The sequence below is a fragment of the Delphinapterus leucas genome, chromosome 9, assembly GCF_059928025.1.
Source record: "Delphinapterus leucas isolate spDelLeu-1000000601 "Yukka" chromosome 9, BTC_Dleu_Yukka2, whole genome shotgun sequence".
NCBI lineage: Eukaryota > Metazoa > Chordata > Mammalia > Artiodactyla > Monodontidae > Delphinapterus > Delphinapterus leucas.
This window is the reverse complement of record NC_143137.1, coordinates 45,816,977-45,834,829: the sequence shown is the minus strand read 5'-3', so window position 1 is coordinate 45,834,829 and position 17,853 is coordinate 45,816,977. Positions and strand designations below refer to the sequence as shown.

The 17,853-nt window shown below is 46.1% G+C and overlaps 1 protein-coding gene across 15 annotated transcripts in view; it reads right to left on the bottom strand.

Annotated features, from left to right (window-relative positions):
* NOD1 (nucleotide binding oligomerization domain containing 1) overlaps positions 1-16,377 on the bottom strand; it is a 132,681-nt gene extending 116,304 nt beyond the window's left edge. For 9 of the 15 annotated variants that reach the window (XM_089917548.1, XM_089917547.1, XM_089917551.1 and 6 more), the window contains exons 1-3: positions 16,264-16,354; positions 4,481-4,626; positions 2,913-3,100 (exon numbers count right to left, since the gene is read on the bottom strand). Coding sequence is in view for 1 of the 15 variants with exons in the window: in XM_030759803.2 (XP_030615663.2) it covers position 16,264 (1 nt within the window). In the remaining 14 variants the exon portion in view is untranslated. Of the gene's footprint in view, positions 1-2,912; positions 3,101-4,480; positions 4,627-10,638; positions 10,750-16,263 lie in introns of all 15 variants that reach the window. The other 6 variants (XM_089917550.1, XM_022584160.3, XM_089917549.1 and 3 more) reach the window with 6 other exon arrangements.
* Between the last annotated feature and the right edge of the window lie 1,476 nt (positions 16,378-17,853).

The window sequence follows — 17,853 nt, the reverse complement described above, 5'->3', positions numbered from 1 at the left end:
AACCTGCCAAGACTGAATCAGGAAGAAATAGAAAAGAAGAACAGACCAATCACAAGCACTGAAATTGAAACTGTGATTAAAAATCTTCCAACAAACAAAAGCCCAGGACCAGATGGCTTCACAGGCGAATTCTATCAAACATTTAGAGAAGAGCTAACACCTATCCTTCTCAAGCTCTTCCAAAATATAGCAGAGGGAGGAACACTCCAAAATTCCTTCTACGAGACCACCATCACCTTGATACCAAAACCAGACAAGGATGTCTCAAAGAAAGAAAACTACAGGCCAATATCACTGATGAACATAGATGCAAAAATCCTCAACAAAATACTAGCAAACAGAATCCAACACAGCACATTAAACAGATCATACACCATGATCAAGTGGGGTTTATTCCAGGAATGCAAGGATTCTTCAATATATGCAAATCTATCAATGTGATAAACCATATTAACAAATTGAAGGAGAAAAACCATATGATCGTCTCAATAGATGCAGAGAAAGCTTTTGACAAACTTCAACACCCATTTATGATAAAAACCCTGCAGAAAGCAGGCATAGAGGGAACTTTCCTCAACATAATAAAGGCCATATATGACAAGCCCACAGCCAACATCATCCTCAATGGTGAAAAACTGAAAGCACTTCCACTAAGATCAGGAACAAGACAAGGTTGCCCACTCTCACCACTCTTATTCAACATAGTTTTGGAAGTTTTAGCCACAGCAAACAGAGAAGAAAAGGAAATAAAAGGAATCCAAATCAGAAAAGAAGAAGTAAAGCTGTCACTGTTTGCAGATGACATACTATACATAGAGAATCCTAAAGATGCTACCAGAAAACTCCTAGAGCTAATCAATGAATTTGGTAAAGTAGCAGGATACAAAATTAATGCACAGAAATCTCTGGCATTCCTATACACTAATGATGAAAAATCTGAAAGTGAAATCAAGAAAACACTCCCATTTACCATTGCAACAAAAAGAATAAAATATCTAGGAATAAACCTAAGGAGACAAAAGACCTGTATGCAGAAAATTATAAGACACTGATGAAAGAAATTAAAGATGATACAAATAGATGGAGAGATATACCATGTTCTTGGATTGGAAGAATCAACATTGTGAAAATGACTCTACTACCCAAAGCAATCTATAGATTCAATGCAATCCCTATCAAACTACCACTGGCATTTTCCACAGAGCTAGAACAAAAAATTTCACAATTTGTATGGAAACACAGAAGACCCCGAATAGCCAAAGCAATCTTGAGAAAGAAAAACGGAGCTGGAGGAATCAGGCTCCCTGACTTCAGACTATACTACAAAGCTACAGTAATCAAGACAGTATGGTACTGGCACAAAAACAGAAAGATAGATCAATGGAACAGGATAGAAAGCCCAGAAATAAACCCACGCACGTGTGGACACCTTATCTTTGATAAAGGTGGCAGGAATGTACAGTAGAGAAAGACAGCCTCTTCAATAAGTGGTGCTGGGAAAACTGGACAGATACATGTAAAAGTATGAGATTAGATCACTCCCTAACACCATACACAAAAATAAGCTCAAAATGGATTAAAGACCTAAATGTAAGGCCGGAAACTATCAAACTCTTAGAGGAAAATATAGGCAGAACACTCTATGACATAAATCACAGCAAGATCCTTTCTGACCCACCTCCTAGAGAAATGGAAATAAAAACAAAAGTAAACAAATGGGACCTAATGAAACTTCAAAGCTTTTGCACAGCAAAGGAAACCATAAACAAGACCAAAAGACAACCCTCAGAATGGGAGAAAATATTTGCAAATGAAGCAACTGACAAAGGATTAATCTCCAAAATTTACAAGCAGCTCATGCAGCTCAATAACAAAAAAACAAACAACCCAATCCGAAAATGCGCAGAAGGCCTTAATAGACATTTCTCCAAAGAAGATATACAGACTGCCAACAAACACATGAAAGAATGCTCAACATCATTAATCATTAGAGAAATGCAAATCAAAACTGCAATGAGATATCATCTCACACCAGTCAGAATGGCCATCATCAAAAAATCTAGAAACAATAAATGCTGGAGAGGGTGTGGAGAAAAGGGAACACTCTTGCACTGCTGATGGGAATGTGAATTGGTTCAGCCACTATGGAGAACGGTATGGAGGTTCCTTAAAAAACTACAAATAGAACTACCATATGACCCAGCAATCCCACTACTGGGCATATACCCTGAGAAAACCAAAATTCAAAAAGAGTCATGTACCAAAATGTTCATTGCAGCTCTATTTACAGTAGCCCAGAGATGGAAACAACCTAAGTGCCCATCATTGGATGAGTGGATAAAGAAGATATGGCACATATATACAATGGAATATTACTCAGCCATAAAAAGAAATGAAATTGAGCTATTTGTAACGAGGTGGATGGACCTAGAGTCTGTCATACAGAGTGAAGTAAGTCAGAAAGAAAAAGACAAATACCGTATGCTAACACATATATATGGAATTTAAGGAAAAAAATGTCATGAAGAACCTAGGGGTAAGACAGGAATAAAGACACAGATCTACTGGAGAGCGGACTTGAGGATATGGGGAGGGGGAAGGGTGAGCTGTGACAGGGTGAGAGAAAGGCATGGACATATACACACTAACAAACGTAAGGTAAATAGCTAGTGGGAAGCAGCCGCATGGCACAGGGATATCGGCTCGGTGCTTTGTGACCACCCGGAGGGGTGGGATAGGGAGGGTGAGAGGGAGGGAGACGCAAGAGGGAAGAGATATGCGAACATACGTATATGTATAACTGATTCATTTTGTTATAAAGCAGAAACTAACACAGCATTGTAAAGCAATTATACCCCAATAAAGATGTTTAAAAAAAAAAAAAAAAAGAATAAACCCCAAAGAGAAATCACCTCAATGTTCCCTGAAGTTACTGGCAAACACGTCCATTCAGCAGCATCTTTGTTCTGTGCAAAATCATCCAGCAGAGCCCAAGTGCAGAGGTTGCAGAGGTCACCCTGCCCGCAGTGTGGATGTGAATGTTGACTCCCAGGTCGAGCAGACAATTTGGCCTCCATCCCAACTGAAGGGGGTGTGGAGGCTAGATGGAGAACAGAAACCTCAAGAAAATCATTTCCCAACATCCACACTGGCCTCGTGATTTCATTCTTTTCTTACACACCCAACTGTTGGGAGTCATCATTCACATATATATATATTTCAAAATAAACGACACAGCTTTCTGCAAATTGGTATTGCAATACCAGCAGATAAGATTCCTAACAGATCTCAGCCTTGGTCCTTAAAACATTCTTTAACAGTGTGGAAGATGCTAACGTAGACAGACAACCCAGAGTTCTTTAAACAATGAGCTCCAAGTACTCAGGCCATTCTACAAGTATTTCTGCCGCCGACTTTTTCTTCACACAGGCTGGAAACAAGTACAAACATAAGCAAAATCAAGGCCAGCCTTGCTGGTGTCCAGGTGCTACGCAATCTGGCTCAGGGCCATCAGCCTCTGATCCCTCCCTGACTGTTCCCCACCCCAGCTCTGGTCATTTCTGAAAATGTGATCCCCATACATGATGCTGTTCTCTGGAACCTTGGAGGCCACAGGAAAAGGTTGATGATCCTATACATACAGAAAGGATTAGCTTCTGGGATATGACTTTACTGACCACAGGACAGTTTTCACAGACTTTCCTAACCCTTTCTTGACAAACAACACCGTGAGAAAAGCATGCTGCTCATCACATAGCTTGGATCCTCCTCCCAGGTACCAGGTAGGATTACATGTTACTGATGTTATCTGCTTTGACTCATGACATGTGAGCAGCAGTAGAACGAGTTACTCAGCATTGGTGCATCACTTGTCAGCGTGCGGCTCTCCTTTTCCTCTGGCACTAGGACCAACCAGCAACATTCTAGCTGGTAGCTGCTCCATCCACCTGGCCCACAGGTAATGACAGTAAGGAGAGCCCCTCGCGAACTTGTGATGGGCATAGAGTGTGAACAAGAAACAAACCTTTGTTGTTTGAGCTGCTGAGATTTTTGGAATTACCTGTTACTGCAGCACAACCTAGCCTAGCCTGACGGATACTACAACAGTGGACAAGAAAAGCATTTAGCACATTAAGAAACTGAGACCCAGAGGGGTGAACTGAGCTGTCAAACGCCAGACGGCTGGTGGAAGGCAGAGCAGGAGGGCTGGAATGCTCGCCACGGCCCCTCACTGCCCTCACACGACAGCAGTTTCTACAGGACAGAGACCCACGACATGAAAGGACTACTCACTGTAAAGATAAAGCCACTACCATCTTTTTTTTCCAGATACTGTAAAACCGACTTTAGAATTAAGAGTTAAGTTAAAATGAAGCCTCATTTCCTACCTACCTCAGACTTAGAAGTAATCTATACAAGAAAATGCTAATTTATTTAAAGGGGGGAAAAAAAGGCACAAGGGTAAGCCACACATTCTCACCATTTGTACTGAGGTGGCCAAGTCTGCTTGTTGTGGTCCCGGGTCCCCGTCACCTCACTCCACCCAGCTTCTTGTCCCACATCAGAACCTCAGGCCGGTCCACCACCACCACTTCTGTCAGAATCATCCAGTAGGAACCATAGAAGCTAAAGAGACAGGATCAGCGATGAAAAAGAATGTGGTGGAGCTCCATGCGCCGACAGAAAGATCTTCAAGACATATTGTCATTTGAAAAATACAAGTTGTGGGAAGAGCATAACAACACATATAATTTGCCCATATTGTCTCCCTACAGACACGCAAAGCCGTATACATTTTCTACAAGTATACATCTATGAACATAGATGCAAAGAAAAATATCTGGAAGAAGACATACTTTATGAGAAGAGAGATTACTTCCAGACAGGGAAGGAAGGGCACCAGGATTGGTACAGTACTTTTATTCATAATGTTTTAATTTTTTATAAGAAGAATATATACTCAAAGTTACTTAAACTTTAAATAAGCCTTTTTATTCATCAGGGCATCTTAGGAAACCTTGAGGCAGCTCAATGCAGCCTTCTCAGCAATCACCATCTGTTAGGGAACTTTGAGTTTCAGCTCACCCTCCTAGGAAAAAACGCTCAGTCCCCATTAAACTAAACGACAATCCATTAAAATCAAACAAACTCTGATGGAATGGTATGACTCTTTCTGTGCGCCTGTCAATGAACGGAACACTCCTCCTGATTTGGTGAAATATCATAATCAAGCTGATGGGTGTCTTCAGTTTAGTAGGAGTCTGTCAACTCATGGTATTGCCACTAAACCTGGTTTGAAATAAGGTGAAAAATCAAGCCCTACAAAAACAGAATGGAGCAAAAGAGTCAACAGAACTGACTTTCAAGTAGATTTTTTTTAAACCTTAGGAGCTTAGGCAATACCACATTAAAAAAATGCTCCATAATTACCAAAGGTCTCTTCATTTCCTTTGTCTTGTATTTCCTTTCATGTAACGCAAGCTTCTGAACACTTTAAAATAATATGGGCTCAACTGCCTTCTGTGTAACATTCTGACCCCGAGTGATGTTTCCACTTTGATGGATGATGCCAAAGGTACCTCACACTTTCCACCCAATATCTCCCCCCCCAAGTGGCTACTGTTACCAAGGAAACCACTTTAGATTCTCCCTTCCCTTCTGCTAAAACCACATCCTATGGCTAAAGTCTATCCAGCAAATACCATCTCTGGCAGAGCCACATCTGCCACGCACGATATGGACTTCTAAAACATTCTGTCTACCGCAGTCCTGGACAATAGGAATTGATCATCGCTATTTACTTACTGAATTCAGATTTAAGATCATGTAAAATAATGCCATCCCTCCCTGCCTACCTCAAATAGGTACCTGCCTACCTCAGGGATGACATTCCTCAGATTGCAAAATGCCAACAAAAATAGGCTCTGCCAGGGGCTTCCCTGGTGGCGCAGTGGTTGAGAGTCCGCTTGCCAATGCAGGGGACACGGGTTCGTGCCCCGGTCCGGGAAGATCTCACATGCCGCAGAGCGGCTGGGCCCGTGAGCCATGGCCGCTAAGCCTGCACGTCCGGAGCCTGTGCTCCGCAACGGGAGAGGCCACAACAGTGAGAGGCCCGCGTACCGCAAAAAAAAATTTTTTTAATTAAAAAAAAATAGGCTCTGCCAACCTGATCATAAACCCCTGCGTAACCCGAACACATACATCGTCGAACACAACTGGAACGCTCCTCGAGGAAATGACTTCTCTCTGGAATAACGTTCATTTTGGCGAAGAGGACTCACAGCCTCCTCAGCCCAGTCTTACAGTGAGGAAGACAATTATACCGTTTTTGCTGACATCGATCATGTGGACAGGAAGCCTCCACCCTGCTTCAAGTTGCCCAACAATGAGGTGGGTGGGCCAACACCTCCCATCAGCAATTGAACAGGAAGCTAAGACCAAGCACGTTTTTATACAATACTGATAGAACTGCACAGAGATCACACACAGTGGGTCAACTCAAACAGGGTCCTACTTTCCCTGCTGCGTAAGCCACAAAACACGAGCTCAGTTTTGCTTCCAGGCTTCAGAAACTAGACAAACTCAAGTTGCCATTCTTTAATGGATCTTCATGGAGCCCTGTCTCTCTCAGGTTTGGGCTTTTGGGAAGGGGGTGGTTATTCATTTTTCGTGTTTTGGTTTCAATTTCTTAACCTGGAAAACAAGCCCAGTCCTGTATGCCTCTGCCATACCAGAAAACTACTAACAGCCCCCTCTGGAAAAAATTTAGCAGACGGATGAGGCTACAGTCATTGGAACCTTTTAAGTTCCATTAATATTCACTTACTTCAAGTATCTGAAAGCACATAATCCCTCAGAATTTCAAAGCAGATCGAAAAGGCAGTCTGTCCTCTCAATATCTCCTCTCTCTCCCTCTCTCCCATCTCCTTTTTTTCTCTTGCGAAAGCACCACATAGTTTGAACTCCAGATACAGACTCTGGCACCTTGCCTACTACAAGCGCAGGAATGCAGACAGACGATGTGAGCACTTGGCGGGGGGGGGGGGGGGGGGGGGGGGTTGTGGTGGAGGCTGATGGAATGCAGATAACCTTTCAGGCCTTCTGGGAACTCAAATGTCTGACTCCACATCCTCAGAGCCCAGTATCCCTGAGGGAGTCAAGATACCCCGTTCAGAGTGTGCGCTGAGCCAGCCCCTCCCTTCTCTCCTGGAACCACAGACTTCTGGAGTGGAAAAGAGTACGGTCCAACACCCCCATTTTAGAGATGAGGAAACTGAGGCCCTAGGCAAGGCCAAGACTTGTCTGGATCAACCAGAGCTAGGTCCCAGTTCTCTTGGCACTGAGGCAAATGCTCTTTTATTTACTTCTGGTTAGGGTAGCCCCCTCAGCAGCCGAGAGTCTCACCCCATCCCCACAGCAGGGACTGGCGCCTGTCAGATGGGCAGGGGCACCACCTCACCATGTTCCTCCCCTCAGTCCCTCTCTCCCCACTGGGAATTCCCATGGTACTTTATCCCCACCGCTCTCCCAGGATGTGGTAGTTAACTTTAATACCAGATGACACTTAGCACAACACTGGTCACACCGCAAGTATTTATCATGCCAAAGGAGAGGGTGGTGCAGGCTGGAGCTTCTGTCTGGTTCATCTTTGAGGCCCAGCATTTGCCTATGAGGAATAGTGTCCATCTGGTTAGTCCCCGTATCCCCAGCACAGAGAGGATGCTAGATTAAAAAATGTTGAATGAATGAATCTAGCACAGCACACTGCTTATAACGGGAGCTTCATTAATGCTCATTGAACGAATATGTGGATTTCCAGAATTCACGGGCTCACACAGGGAGTGTCACTGACCGAGTTCATTAGTAGATAAATTCGGATTTGCAGGCACCAATATTTTCTATTGTTCTAAGACTTTTCTGTTAGCAGCTGCCTTGAAAAGTTTAACCAAAGCCCAGCTCTCAATTTCCAGAGCGTAGTCTATACATTCTCTTGGTACATAATCACCTATTGCTTTGTGACAATGTCCTCCATTGTGCCTTATGGGGCTGATATACAATTGTTGTTTGACATTTTCCTGGTGTTACCCAGGCTTTGAAAAACAAAGTTCCAAAGACACCCTGCTCGGTATTCATCTCTGAGGGCCCAGTGAATAAAAATACCTTAATAAAAAAAGCCAACAGAAGACAAGAGAGCCTTGAATCAGAAACCCTGACCTGGAACTCTGTTTAAGAGTTTAAGTGCTTACGCAGAAGAAAGTTCTACAGAAGGGGCAGGTTCGGAAGCCAGAGGACGTCTGGAGATGGCATTGAGGACGGACACAGAAAGTGTCTGGAGCTTCTCAAATGAAAGGCAATTTACAAGAACAAAATACTTTAGTCACCTCAGAGGCCTGAATTGAAACCTGGCCTCGAACGAATAAACACTCAGCTGATCGCTGGCCAAAATGCTTAGCAGGAGACTTTTATTGTCTGGGACACAAATCTACCTGGAGCTCGGCCAGATGGTACCTGGGATATGTAGGAGGGGACTCCCGAGGCCCATCGGGAGATTGAGAAGATGCCAAGTTCTTCCCAGAGGCGGCACACCCTGGGGCCCCACCCAGTGAGGGGCTATCTTAGGGAGCAGGCCCTCCCCGACAGCCAAGATACACCTGACCTGCCAGGCCTCTCACTCTGTGACCTCACGACAGCTTCACAGGAGTGAGCAGAAAGGGGGTAATGCAGGCGTCCCACAGCAAGAGGCTTTTTCTGTGATCCGAAAGCTCCAAAGAATTTTTTTTTCTAAACACCCTGGTATTTTAAGTGGATGCAAATTCCCTGGTAGATGAACAAAGTAGGGAAAGCACCTCTTTCAGGGCTTTGGGGCTAAAGCCAGGGAAAAACAGACAAGCATGAAAAACTGTCCAAAGCCCCTTCCCTTGGCCAGGGGATTCCCAGAATTTTTATCCGCAGACTCTGACACCCACGCAGCCAGCCTGCCTCTGCTCTTTGGGCCCTTGTGTTCCTGCTTCCAAGGAGCCAGGAAGGACCGGACTCCACCCATGTGCATCCACCGAGGCTCCTGCTGAAGGATGCTGGCGCCTGGCTGGCCCGCACACACTTACACACATCCACTCCCAAAAACCGCGGAGCTGGTGCGGTGGGCAAGGCAGACCAGGCTCTGCGTCCTGGTTCTGCCATCTTTCCTCTGCTCTGAGCTTCGGTTCCTTCATTAGAAATTGAAAACCATAATTTCTGCCTCCATAATTGTCTCACATTAAGTCAAGGTTTATAAAGCTTAACAAGTAGGGGTTGTTAATTATCTTTTTCTTGTAGATTACTAACATTGAGAAAAGGCAGCGGTGGGAACTCCTCAAGGCCTCCCACTGTCCTTTACAATAAATTTCCAAATCCTTCCCAGCCCAGGAGGCTCTGCTTGGCCTTCCTCACTGTAACGTCCTCAATACACCCTGTTCTTTCCACCTCTGAGCCTTCAACCATGCTGTTCCCTGAATCTGGCATGCTCTAACCCCTCCTCATCCCCAGGAACTAGTTGAAAAGGCTCATTCTTGGAGGAGCAGATCCCAGACTCCCCTAATCCTAGCACAGCTCTGATAATCTGTCTCATGACATACATACTGTCATTTTCACTCACAGCACTTAACCCATTTATAACCATGTATTTGTGTGCACCACCCCTTCCTCTTCCAGTAGCCAGCAAATTCCATTTGGCCAGGCGCTGAGCCCCTGGATTCATTCGTTGCTGTATCCCCAAAACTTGGGAGATTCCTGGCACCAGCAAGGTCTCTGATAATATTTGTTGAATCAGTGTGTTGAAGAATTGAAGCCCAAAAGAGCCAGGAGGAACCAGGAGCTACAAATAGCTCTCTGACAGCTTGCAGCACCAGGCTGGGGAGCAAGCAGAACACTTCCTACCCATGGGAAAGCCAGAATAACAATTGTCAGCTCATTATCAGAAATGCTAAAGCACCCACAATTCACTCAATGGAGAATTCCCTCTTCTGGGCTCTGAGTTCCACTGGCCCAGGCCTCTTGGAAGATTGCCAGAGCTCCAAAAGACATAAAACCTACTGGGGTGTAAAGAAGAAGGGAGATGAGTATGGATTTTCTTAAAAAGGTAGTGTACTTGGAACAGGTCATTGCATTTTCAATGGGGTGTATTTAAATCCTGTCATGTCTACCTGAGTCCCATCCTGGGAAATTCCAGGCCTGGTTTCTGTTTTCTCAAATACCCAGCACACCTGTCTGGGTGAATGCTTTAGAATATGTTTAGAAACACAGAATGTCTGCCTGTGTTTTATCACACCCAAGCTAACAATCTCAGCACACTGAGATGACATTTATCCAAAAATAAACATCATAATCCACTCTAATAAAGTCGGTCAATACCAGTATCACCACCACCACCCCGAGTGGATATCAGGTCATCCAGTGTAAGCAATGGTTGAGGTTTAAACGTTATAAATCGGTGTGCGGGTGTTCCCATGTTCATTCCATAAGCAGGCAGAGGCAGGCGGTTCTTTGGAAGGGCCTTGTATCCAGAAGGACAGCTCTACGAAGAGCACAAGCACATCTGTGGGTCAATTCCAGGAGGCAAGCATGGGGTGGGGAGGTGGGCAGAGAGGGAGGGACACTCACTGAGTCCCGTTCAGTGGTTAGAACCTGGATTTCTGCTTCAAATCCTGGGTGCAGCACTAACTGTTGACTTTGGGCTGGTTATTTAATCTCATTGAGCCTCAACTGTCTTATCTGTAAAAGAGGAGAAACGATAACTACAGTATAGGGTTGTTGGGAAGATTAAGTGAGCTAAAAAGCCAAAACAAACAAAAAAAAAACTAAAGCCCTTTGACCAGTGTTGTACATTGTAAATCTATGTAAGTGTTTGCTATCAGACGCATCTTTATTTCATTTCATCAAAGCCTCAAGCCAAACCTTCCGCATTGATAGTTATTCCCTTTTTACAGATAGAAAAACTGAGGCTCATGAGGGTTAAGTAGCTTATTCAAAGCCACACAACTAGGAGATGGCAAGACCAGCACTTGAACCCAATCATCATAATTACCATTTCCTGAAAGCCAGGTGGTATGCCGAGCACTTCACAGCGACAATCTCATCAAATACTCAAAACCACTCTGTAAGGCAAGAATTACTAAAACTATTTCATACAGAGGAGGACACAGGGTTGGAGAGGTTAACTATCTTGGCTGAAGTCACACAGTTAGTTAAGGAACAAAGCAGGGGCTTGATCCCAGCTCTGACACCAAAGCCCATGGTCTCTTCCATTTAAGTCCTGCCTAATATTTGTTATAGATCTAGTAACTCCACTTGAAATCATCAACATGCCTGAATTCATATTAAATGTAAAACACTGGCCTTGTTAAGTGGAGTCCAGGAATGGCCCTCTCCATGAAGGGGCCTGCTGCCCTGAATCACAAGCAGTTAGGATATCCCCAAAGAAAAGCCTAGCTTTCCACCCAGTTCCTTTCCTTCTAGAAGGTTTGGTTTGGGGTCATAGATAGCAACTGGGGAATGTGTTAAAATGAAGCACGGGAAGTTCTCAGTCATTAGACTTTCACCTTTTGGGAATTAGAACACCACAAATATTTTCTCACATAAATCATCACCTGGTCCCAGCTCTGCTACCACGGAGGGGTTTTCCTTAGCAATATGTGACTGCCCTACCCAGCTAAGTGTGACTCTGAAAATATCTACCAAGTCATTCCATCCTCCCAACTCTTTTCTGTCCCTAACCTGTATTGTGAGGATGACACAGAGAAGAGTCAGTATCAACACCCTGATACAAAGATATAGTAGTGGTGACTTCTCATGGTTTTTGGCTTTTTTTTTTTTTGGATGTGTTGGCTCTTCGTTGTTGCGCGCGGGCTTTCTCTAGCTGCGAGGAGCAGGGGCTACTCCTTGTTGCGGAGCATGGGCTCTAGGTGCGCAGGCTTCAGTAGTTGTGGCGTGCAGGCTCTACAGCGCAGGCTCAGTAGTTGTGGCGCACGGGCTTAGTTGCTCCACAGCATGTGGGATCTTCCCGGGCCAGGGCTCGAACCCTTGTCCCCTGCATTGGCAGGTGGATTCTTAACCACTGCACCACCAGGTAGGCCCAGGTTAATATTTTAATAAAACATGAGGGGCTTCCCTGGTGGCGCAGTGGTTAAGAATCCGCCTGCCAATGCAGGGGACAAGGGTTCGATCCCTGGCCCGGGAAGATCCCACATGCCGTGGAGCAACTAAGTCCGTGCGCCACAACTACTGAGCCTGAGCCTGCACTCTAGGGCCCATGAGACACAACTACTGAACCTGAGGGCCACAACTACTGAAGCCCGCGCACCTAGAGCCCGTGCTCTGCAACAAGAGAAGCCACCGCAATGAGAAGCCTGCGCACCGCAACAAAGAGTAGCCCCTGCTCGCCGCAACTAGAGAAAGCCCGTGCGCAGCAACGAAGACCCAACACAGCCAAAAATAAAAACAAATTAATTAAAATATTAACCTACCAAAACCTGGTGCTAATCTGGTGCTTTGCAAATTACCTGGACCCTCATGTTGACCTATTCATTAGTTCCATAGAAAACTATAGTTTTCTTTAAAGAAAAATGACTACTCAGCAAAAAAATACCAAAGTGACAGCTTACTAGAGAGTACTCTAAATGATTTTAATGAAGTATAATAGAACACAAAATTGCCTTGCTGGTTCTGAAACGGAGCAGGACCCTATGGTCCTTCCCTACCACGTCCTCCGCCTGACTTTTGTGTGTGGAAAAACTTCAGCTAAAGAATTAGTTATCAGAGAAGCGAGAAAATGCAGAAACAAAGGAAAACAGTCCAACAAGACTAAATAATAGTAGTTTAGTCATTAAGCATGGTTAAGGACCTTTAGTTCCTCCTCAAGGGCTGTAGATAGTATTCTGAGCCATCTCCTGTGAGCTGTCTTGTAGATACTGAAATACCCACCTGATGAAAGAAGTTAACTACATGGTGATCTTACTGTAGCCATGACATAAGCTGCCACAAGTCTGTGAATTGGCCTCAAAGAAATGAAAACAAACCGACCCTGGAACCGAAGACTAACTGTACCTAAAACAGTCAGGATGACGCTGGTCAGACCACCGATGACCAACTTCAAGATGCCTGTCAGAGCTGACTGCACAGTTTCTGCATGTAGCCCCCTCCCTCCGTCTATAAAAGCTCTTGCCCCCTGATTGTCACGGGGGGAGTCGGTCTTTGGACAGGCGTCCGCCCTCTCCCCCGGTTGCCGGCATCCAAAACAAAGCAAACTTTCCTTTCCACCAACCTGGCCTCTTTAATGGCTTTTGAATGGCAAGCAGTCGGACCCCACTCTCGGTTACAGTTCTATAGAGGCAGACCCCTTGTTAGGGCACTGTGCCCCTTCTGAGGGTCAAGGTAAGATCCCCTCAGAGTAAAAGCATCCCAGGCCTCACTGGCTCAACTCCAGAGGGTGGAAGGATGGTGAAGGGGAGGAGGGATGGTGGTGAGCTTGTCTTGGTCAACTCTGCACCAAAATCTCTGCCCACAGTTTGGTCTGTGGCAGTTTCTAGATAAAATACATAAATAAGAATTCAAGCCAGAATGTCTTGCTTTGACAAACTTTCTAGCACTGAGTAAAAACCATCAATTAATTGAAATGGCAATGATTAGTCTCCTCTTACTACAAGAGTCAAGTTTGGAAAAAAACACTTGCTGTCACTGAGTGATGCACCAAAGAGTTTCCCTTAAAACAACTTTGGACCCTATAGATGGATGAAAGGAAGCCCTTTGTATGAAACTCAACTGACTTTGCCCAGAAGATAAAAGGAAACAGGACTTCCAAAAACCTGCAAAATACCTACAGCTTCTGCATGACAAAAATTCAGCACAAGTATAAACTTTACCTTTTTAAATTTCACCTTGCCTCAAACCCCCAAAAAAGAAGAATCGTAGAAGGAACTGGTAATGTAAACCTCAAATCCTAGGTTTGTCTTAAATATCAAGTAAACATTGAACTCTTTTCTTTGGATAAAGAGAGACAAGAATTTGATATTCTCATTAGGCAAGTTAGCGATAGCACTGTAAAAAAACACTTGAGGGCTTCCCTGGTGGCGCAGTGGTTGAGAGTCCGTCTGCCGATGCAGGGGACACGGGTTCGTGCCCCGGTCCGGGAAGGTCCCACATGCCGCGGAGCAGCTGGGCCTGTGAGCCACGGCCGCTGAGCCTGCGCGTCCGGGGCCTGTGCTCCGCAATCGGAGAGGCCACAGTGGTGAGAGGCCCGCGTACCGCAAAAAGAAAAACCACTTGATCTTTATACCTACATTACATCACTGTTTATAGTATTTCTAATGTCTAATCTAAAATAAACAGTGCTGCTGTTACTATCAAAGTGATCATCAATGACACACAGAGTGGAACCAATGTGAAAGGTTCAGCTGGGATACCCCCTGACAATTGTAGGATGTGGGTCCTCCCTTCTCCAAATTCCTAATTTCTTGATCATCTAGGAAGGATTCACTGCCCCAGGCCAAGGGTCAGTAGCAAAACAGGTACAACCAGGGCACGGCCTGAGGATGCTGCCAAAAGGAAAGTCATCTGTGTGTGCCCATGTCAATTCTGAGACCCTGTAAACAGCCCAGCTTTGGGGGAGCCCGTTTTTTTGATATATGGGGCAGTGGGGTGGAGGAAATCTCAAGATTAAGGACCACTTTCTTTTGCCAAGAAATTCATTCCTATCGCATGGAGTAAAACTGTATTCTAGAGCCATTAATAAGCCCTGTTGGGGGAGAGGGTGGTGGCCTGAAATTACAGACTGCAAAGTACACAGTGCCCAAGGGGGAAGGAGCTACAGAGCCCTCCCCCGAGCAGGGCAGGAGAAGAACAGGGGAATGGAGCAACTACTGGCCACTCTCCCTCACCGTGGCTGTACTAAATAAACAACTGTTGAACACAGATCACCACTGCAGTGGCTCGTAACTGCCACTGATGGAGCAGCTACCACGTGCCACCCGCCGTGCCAGGCGTTTGATACACCCTATCTCATTTAACCTCACGACAGAGCTCTTTTTATCCCCATTTTACGAGAAACAAAACAGGGGTTCAGAGAAATCACATATAACACGCCCATGGTCACGCATCACAGAAGTGACAGAATCTGGATTGGGGCGCAGATTTGATGGGCTCCAAAGCTTGAACTTGAATTTCTTCATTACACAAAAACACAATCTACTCTTCTTAGACCCTTTGGAAGCCCTCTCTTCTCCTAGGCTGTCATTTGTTTTAAATCCACCTTTCTTATCTGCAGTAAAAGTCTGTGTCTCGTCCAGTGGCCCCACTTGCTGAGATTAGAGCTATCTGTCCCCAGGGTGAGAACAGGATAAATCCTGTGCACTCCTAATATCCAAGGTAGGGTTACTGTTCCCTGGATGTGGGAAATCTCAGATACGCGGCTTTTAGGAGCGACAAACCCGACCCTGTGGCAAGCACAGCTGGCTTCATCCTTAAAGCAGAAAACCCAGTAGTTAAGGCCATGGGTTTACTGGCTTCCTGCAACTTAATTTTAAAGGCCAACAATGGAGGCATTTCCCAGAAAGCAGAACTGAAGAGGCATCGTGATCTGGCAATCCTTCTGTTTTTCACAATATGCCAAAAGACTCTATGCATATCTGAGGCCGCGTATCTGTTCTGAACACACTGTTCAGGCCACCCTGCCAAGCCTTGTCTCATTTCCCTTCTTTGCGTTTCAGGAAGCTGGAGGGAGGTCCGCTACCCCCTCCCCAGGGTCACGCAAGACGCTGGGAGCAGCCGGATCCGTCTTCAGGCTGTACTCCATCAAGGCCCCTGCCGGCCTTTCCACCTTCTCTTGGCAGCCACACTTTGGTCATTGTTGCTCAACGCTGAACGCACGGTGGAATCAGCTGGGGATACAGAGGCCTGGGTCCCACCCCCAGGGATTCTGATAGATCCAGCCTGGGCATCTGAATTTTACAAACGCCCCAGGTGATTCTAAGATACAAGCAGGATTGAGAAGCTCTGCCTGGACCACCGTGGGATAAACGATTCCCCTGACACTGAAGTTCATGCCCCCGAACTTTCGTGGCATACCACAAACTCCCGGGTTTCTCCGCCTTGCTCCACCCGGGGCTCTTACTAGAGCAGCTTTGAATCCCGTCCGCTCGCAGGATGACACCTCCCTACTCCTCCTCCCTCGCAGCGCCCAGGACCCCAGAAAACTTGTGCCCCGCGCGACCCACCCCCGTCGCTGGGACTTACTTGGTCGCTAGGTGTGCAGACCTCGCAGCAGCAGGGAGCAGCAGACCTCGCAGGGAGCGAGAGCCTGATGCGCCGGGAGGGCGCGAGCGGGAACACTGAGACTGGGGAGTGCCGGGCCGGGAGCGCGCGGCGCCCGCAGCTTCACCAGGACCGGGGAGGAGCAGCCGCGGCACCGGCTGGGAACGGGAACTGGCCCGACCGCAGCGAAGGCCGCGCCCCTGTGGCCGCGCCCCGAGCCTCTGCGGCCTGCGCGGGGAAGGCGAGGCCGGGCCCGGGCAAGCGAGTCGGGGTCGGCGGGGCGGCCGCTCGCCCGGACCGGGCGGGGGAAGCCGGGAGAGGCGGCGCGCAGAGAGTAGCCCGGGGCAGCCGAGAGGGGCGGTCCCTGCCCCAGCAGAGCAGCCAGGCCACCGCTCAGGCCGAGCGGGCAGGCCTGAGAGCTCGCCCAGGGGTGACACATCGCGAACTAGACGCCAGCTCGGTCTTCGCCTCCGCGAGCCTAGGCCCGTCCCCCTAAATGAGCCAACCGGAGGCAGCAGCACCTGAGCAAGACGGTGAAACGCCTGTTAAAACGTTAACAAGTGCTCCCGGGTGAAACTCGCGTTAAAACGTGACACGTGCTCCCCGGTGAAAAGTAGCTCAAAATCATCAAGCCTTTTACGACAGAGCATATACTTCGATTTATACTTTTTAAAATGTAAGCTTTTCTTCATGTCCTTAAATCTCTTCTTGGCAGTGTACATTTTATAGTCTATACATTATGCTGTGAAGACCTGTAAGGGACTTTTTAACATGCTAATACCTTTCGCAATAAAATGTTTTTTAAACGTTTTAAATGGAGAATCTACATAAGGCATAACGATGCTATAAATAAGTTGTCACATTCACACTAGAGTACATTCAATCACATGACCACATATGCTCATGAATATTTAGATTACCATCAAAGCCTGCCTTCTGATAAAAGTTTGTTCCTAACTCAAAAGCGAAACTTTGCAAACGTAAACTTGATGAGCTACCTTGTGCAAACTTGTAAGCTCCAATATAGAGATGCTAAAGATACCAATTCCTCCAGTTTATACCCTTACATGAACCTCTGGTAGAAAAATTACAAAATTTTTCTTTTCTCTAGGATTCTGGATTTTATCTTCCATATCTTTTACACTCTCATATTTTCCATATCCTGTTTCTCTGGCTGCATTCTGAATAACTTCTCAGTTGTCTTTCCATTAATCAATTATTTTGTGGCTATTCCAACCCCGCTGTGTTACTCATCTGTGTTAGGCGGAATACTCCCTACACCTGGAACCTGTGAATATGGCAAAGGAGAATTAAAGTAGCAGGTGGAATTAAGGGTGCAAATCAGCTGACCTTGAGATGGGAAGATAATCATGGACAATTGGTATGGGCCCGATGTAATCACAAGGGTCCTTATAAATGGAAGAGGGAGGAAGAAGAAGGAGAACTAAAGAGATAGCAGCTTGAGAAGGATTTGGCCTGATGTTGCTGGTTTTGAAGGTGGAGGAATGGGGCTATGAGCCAAGAAATGAGGGTGGCTTCTAGAAGCTGGAAAAGGCAAGGAAGTGGGTTCTC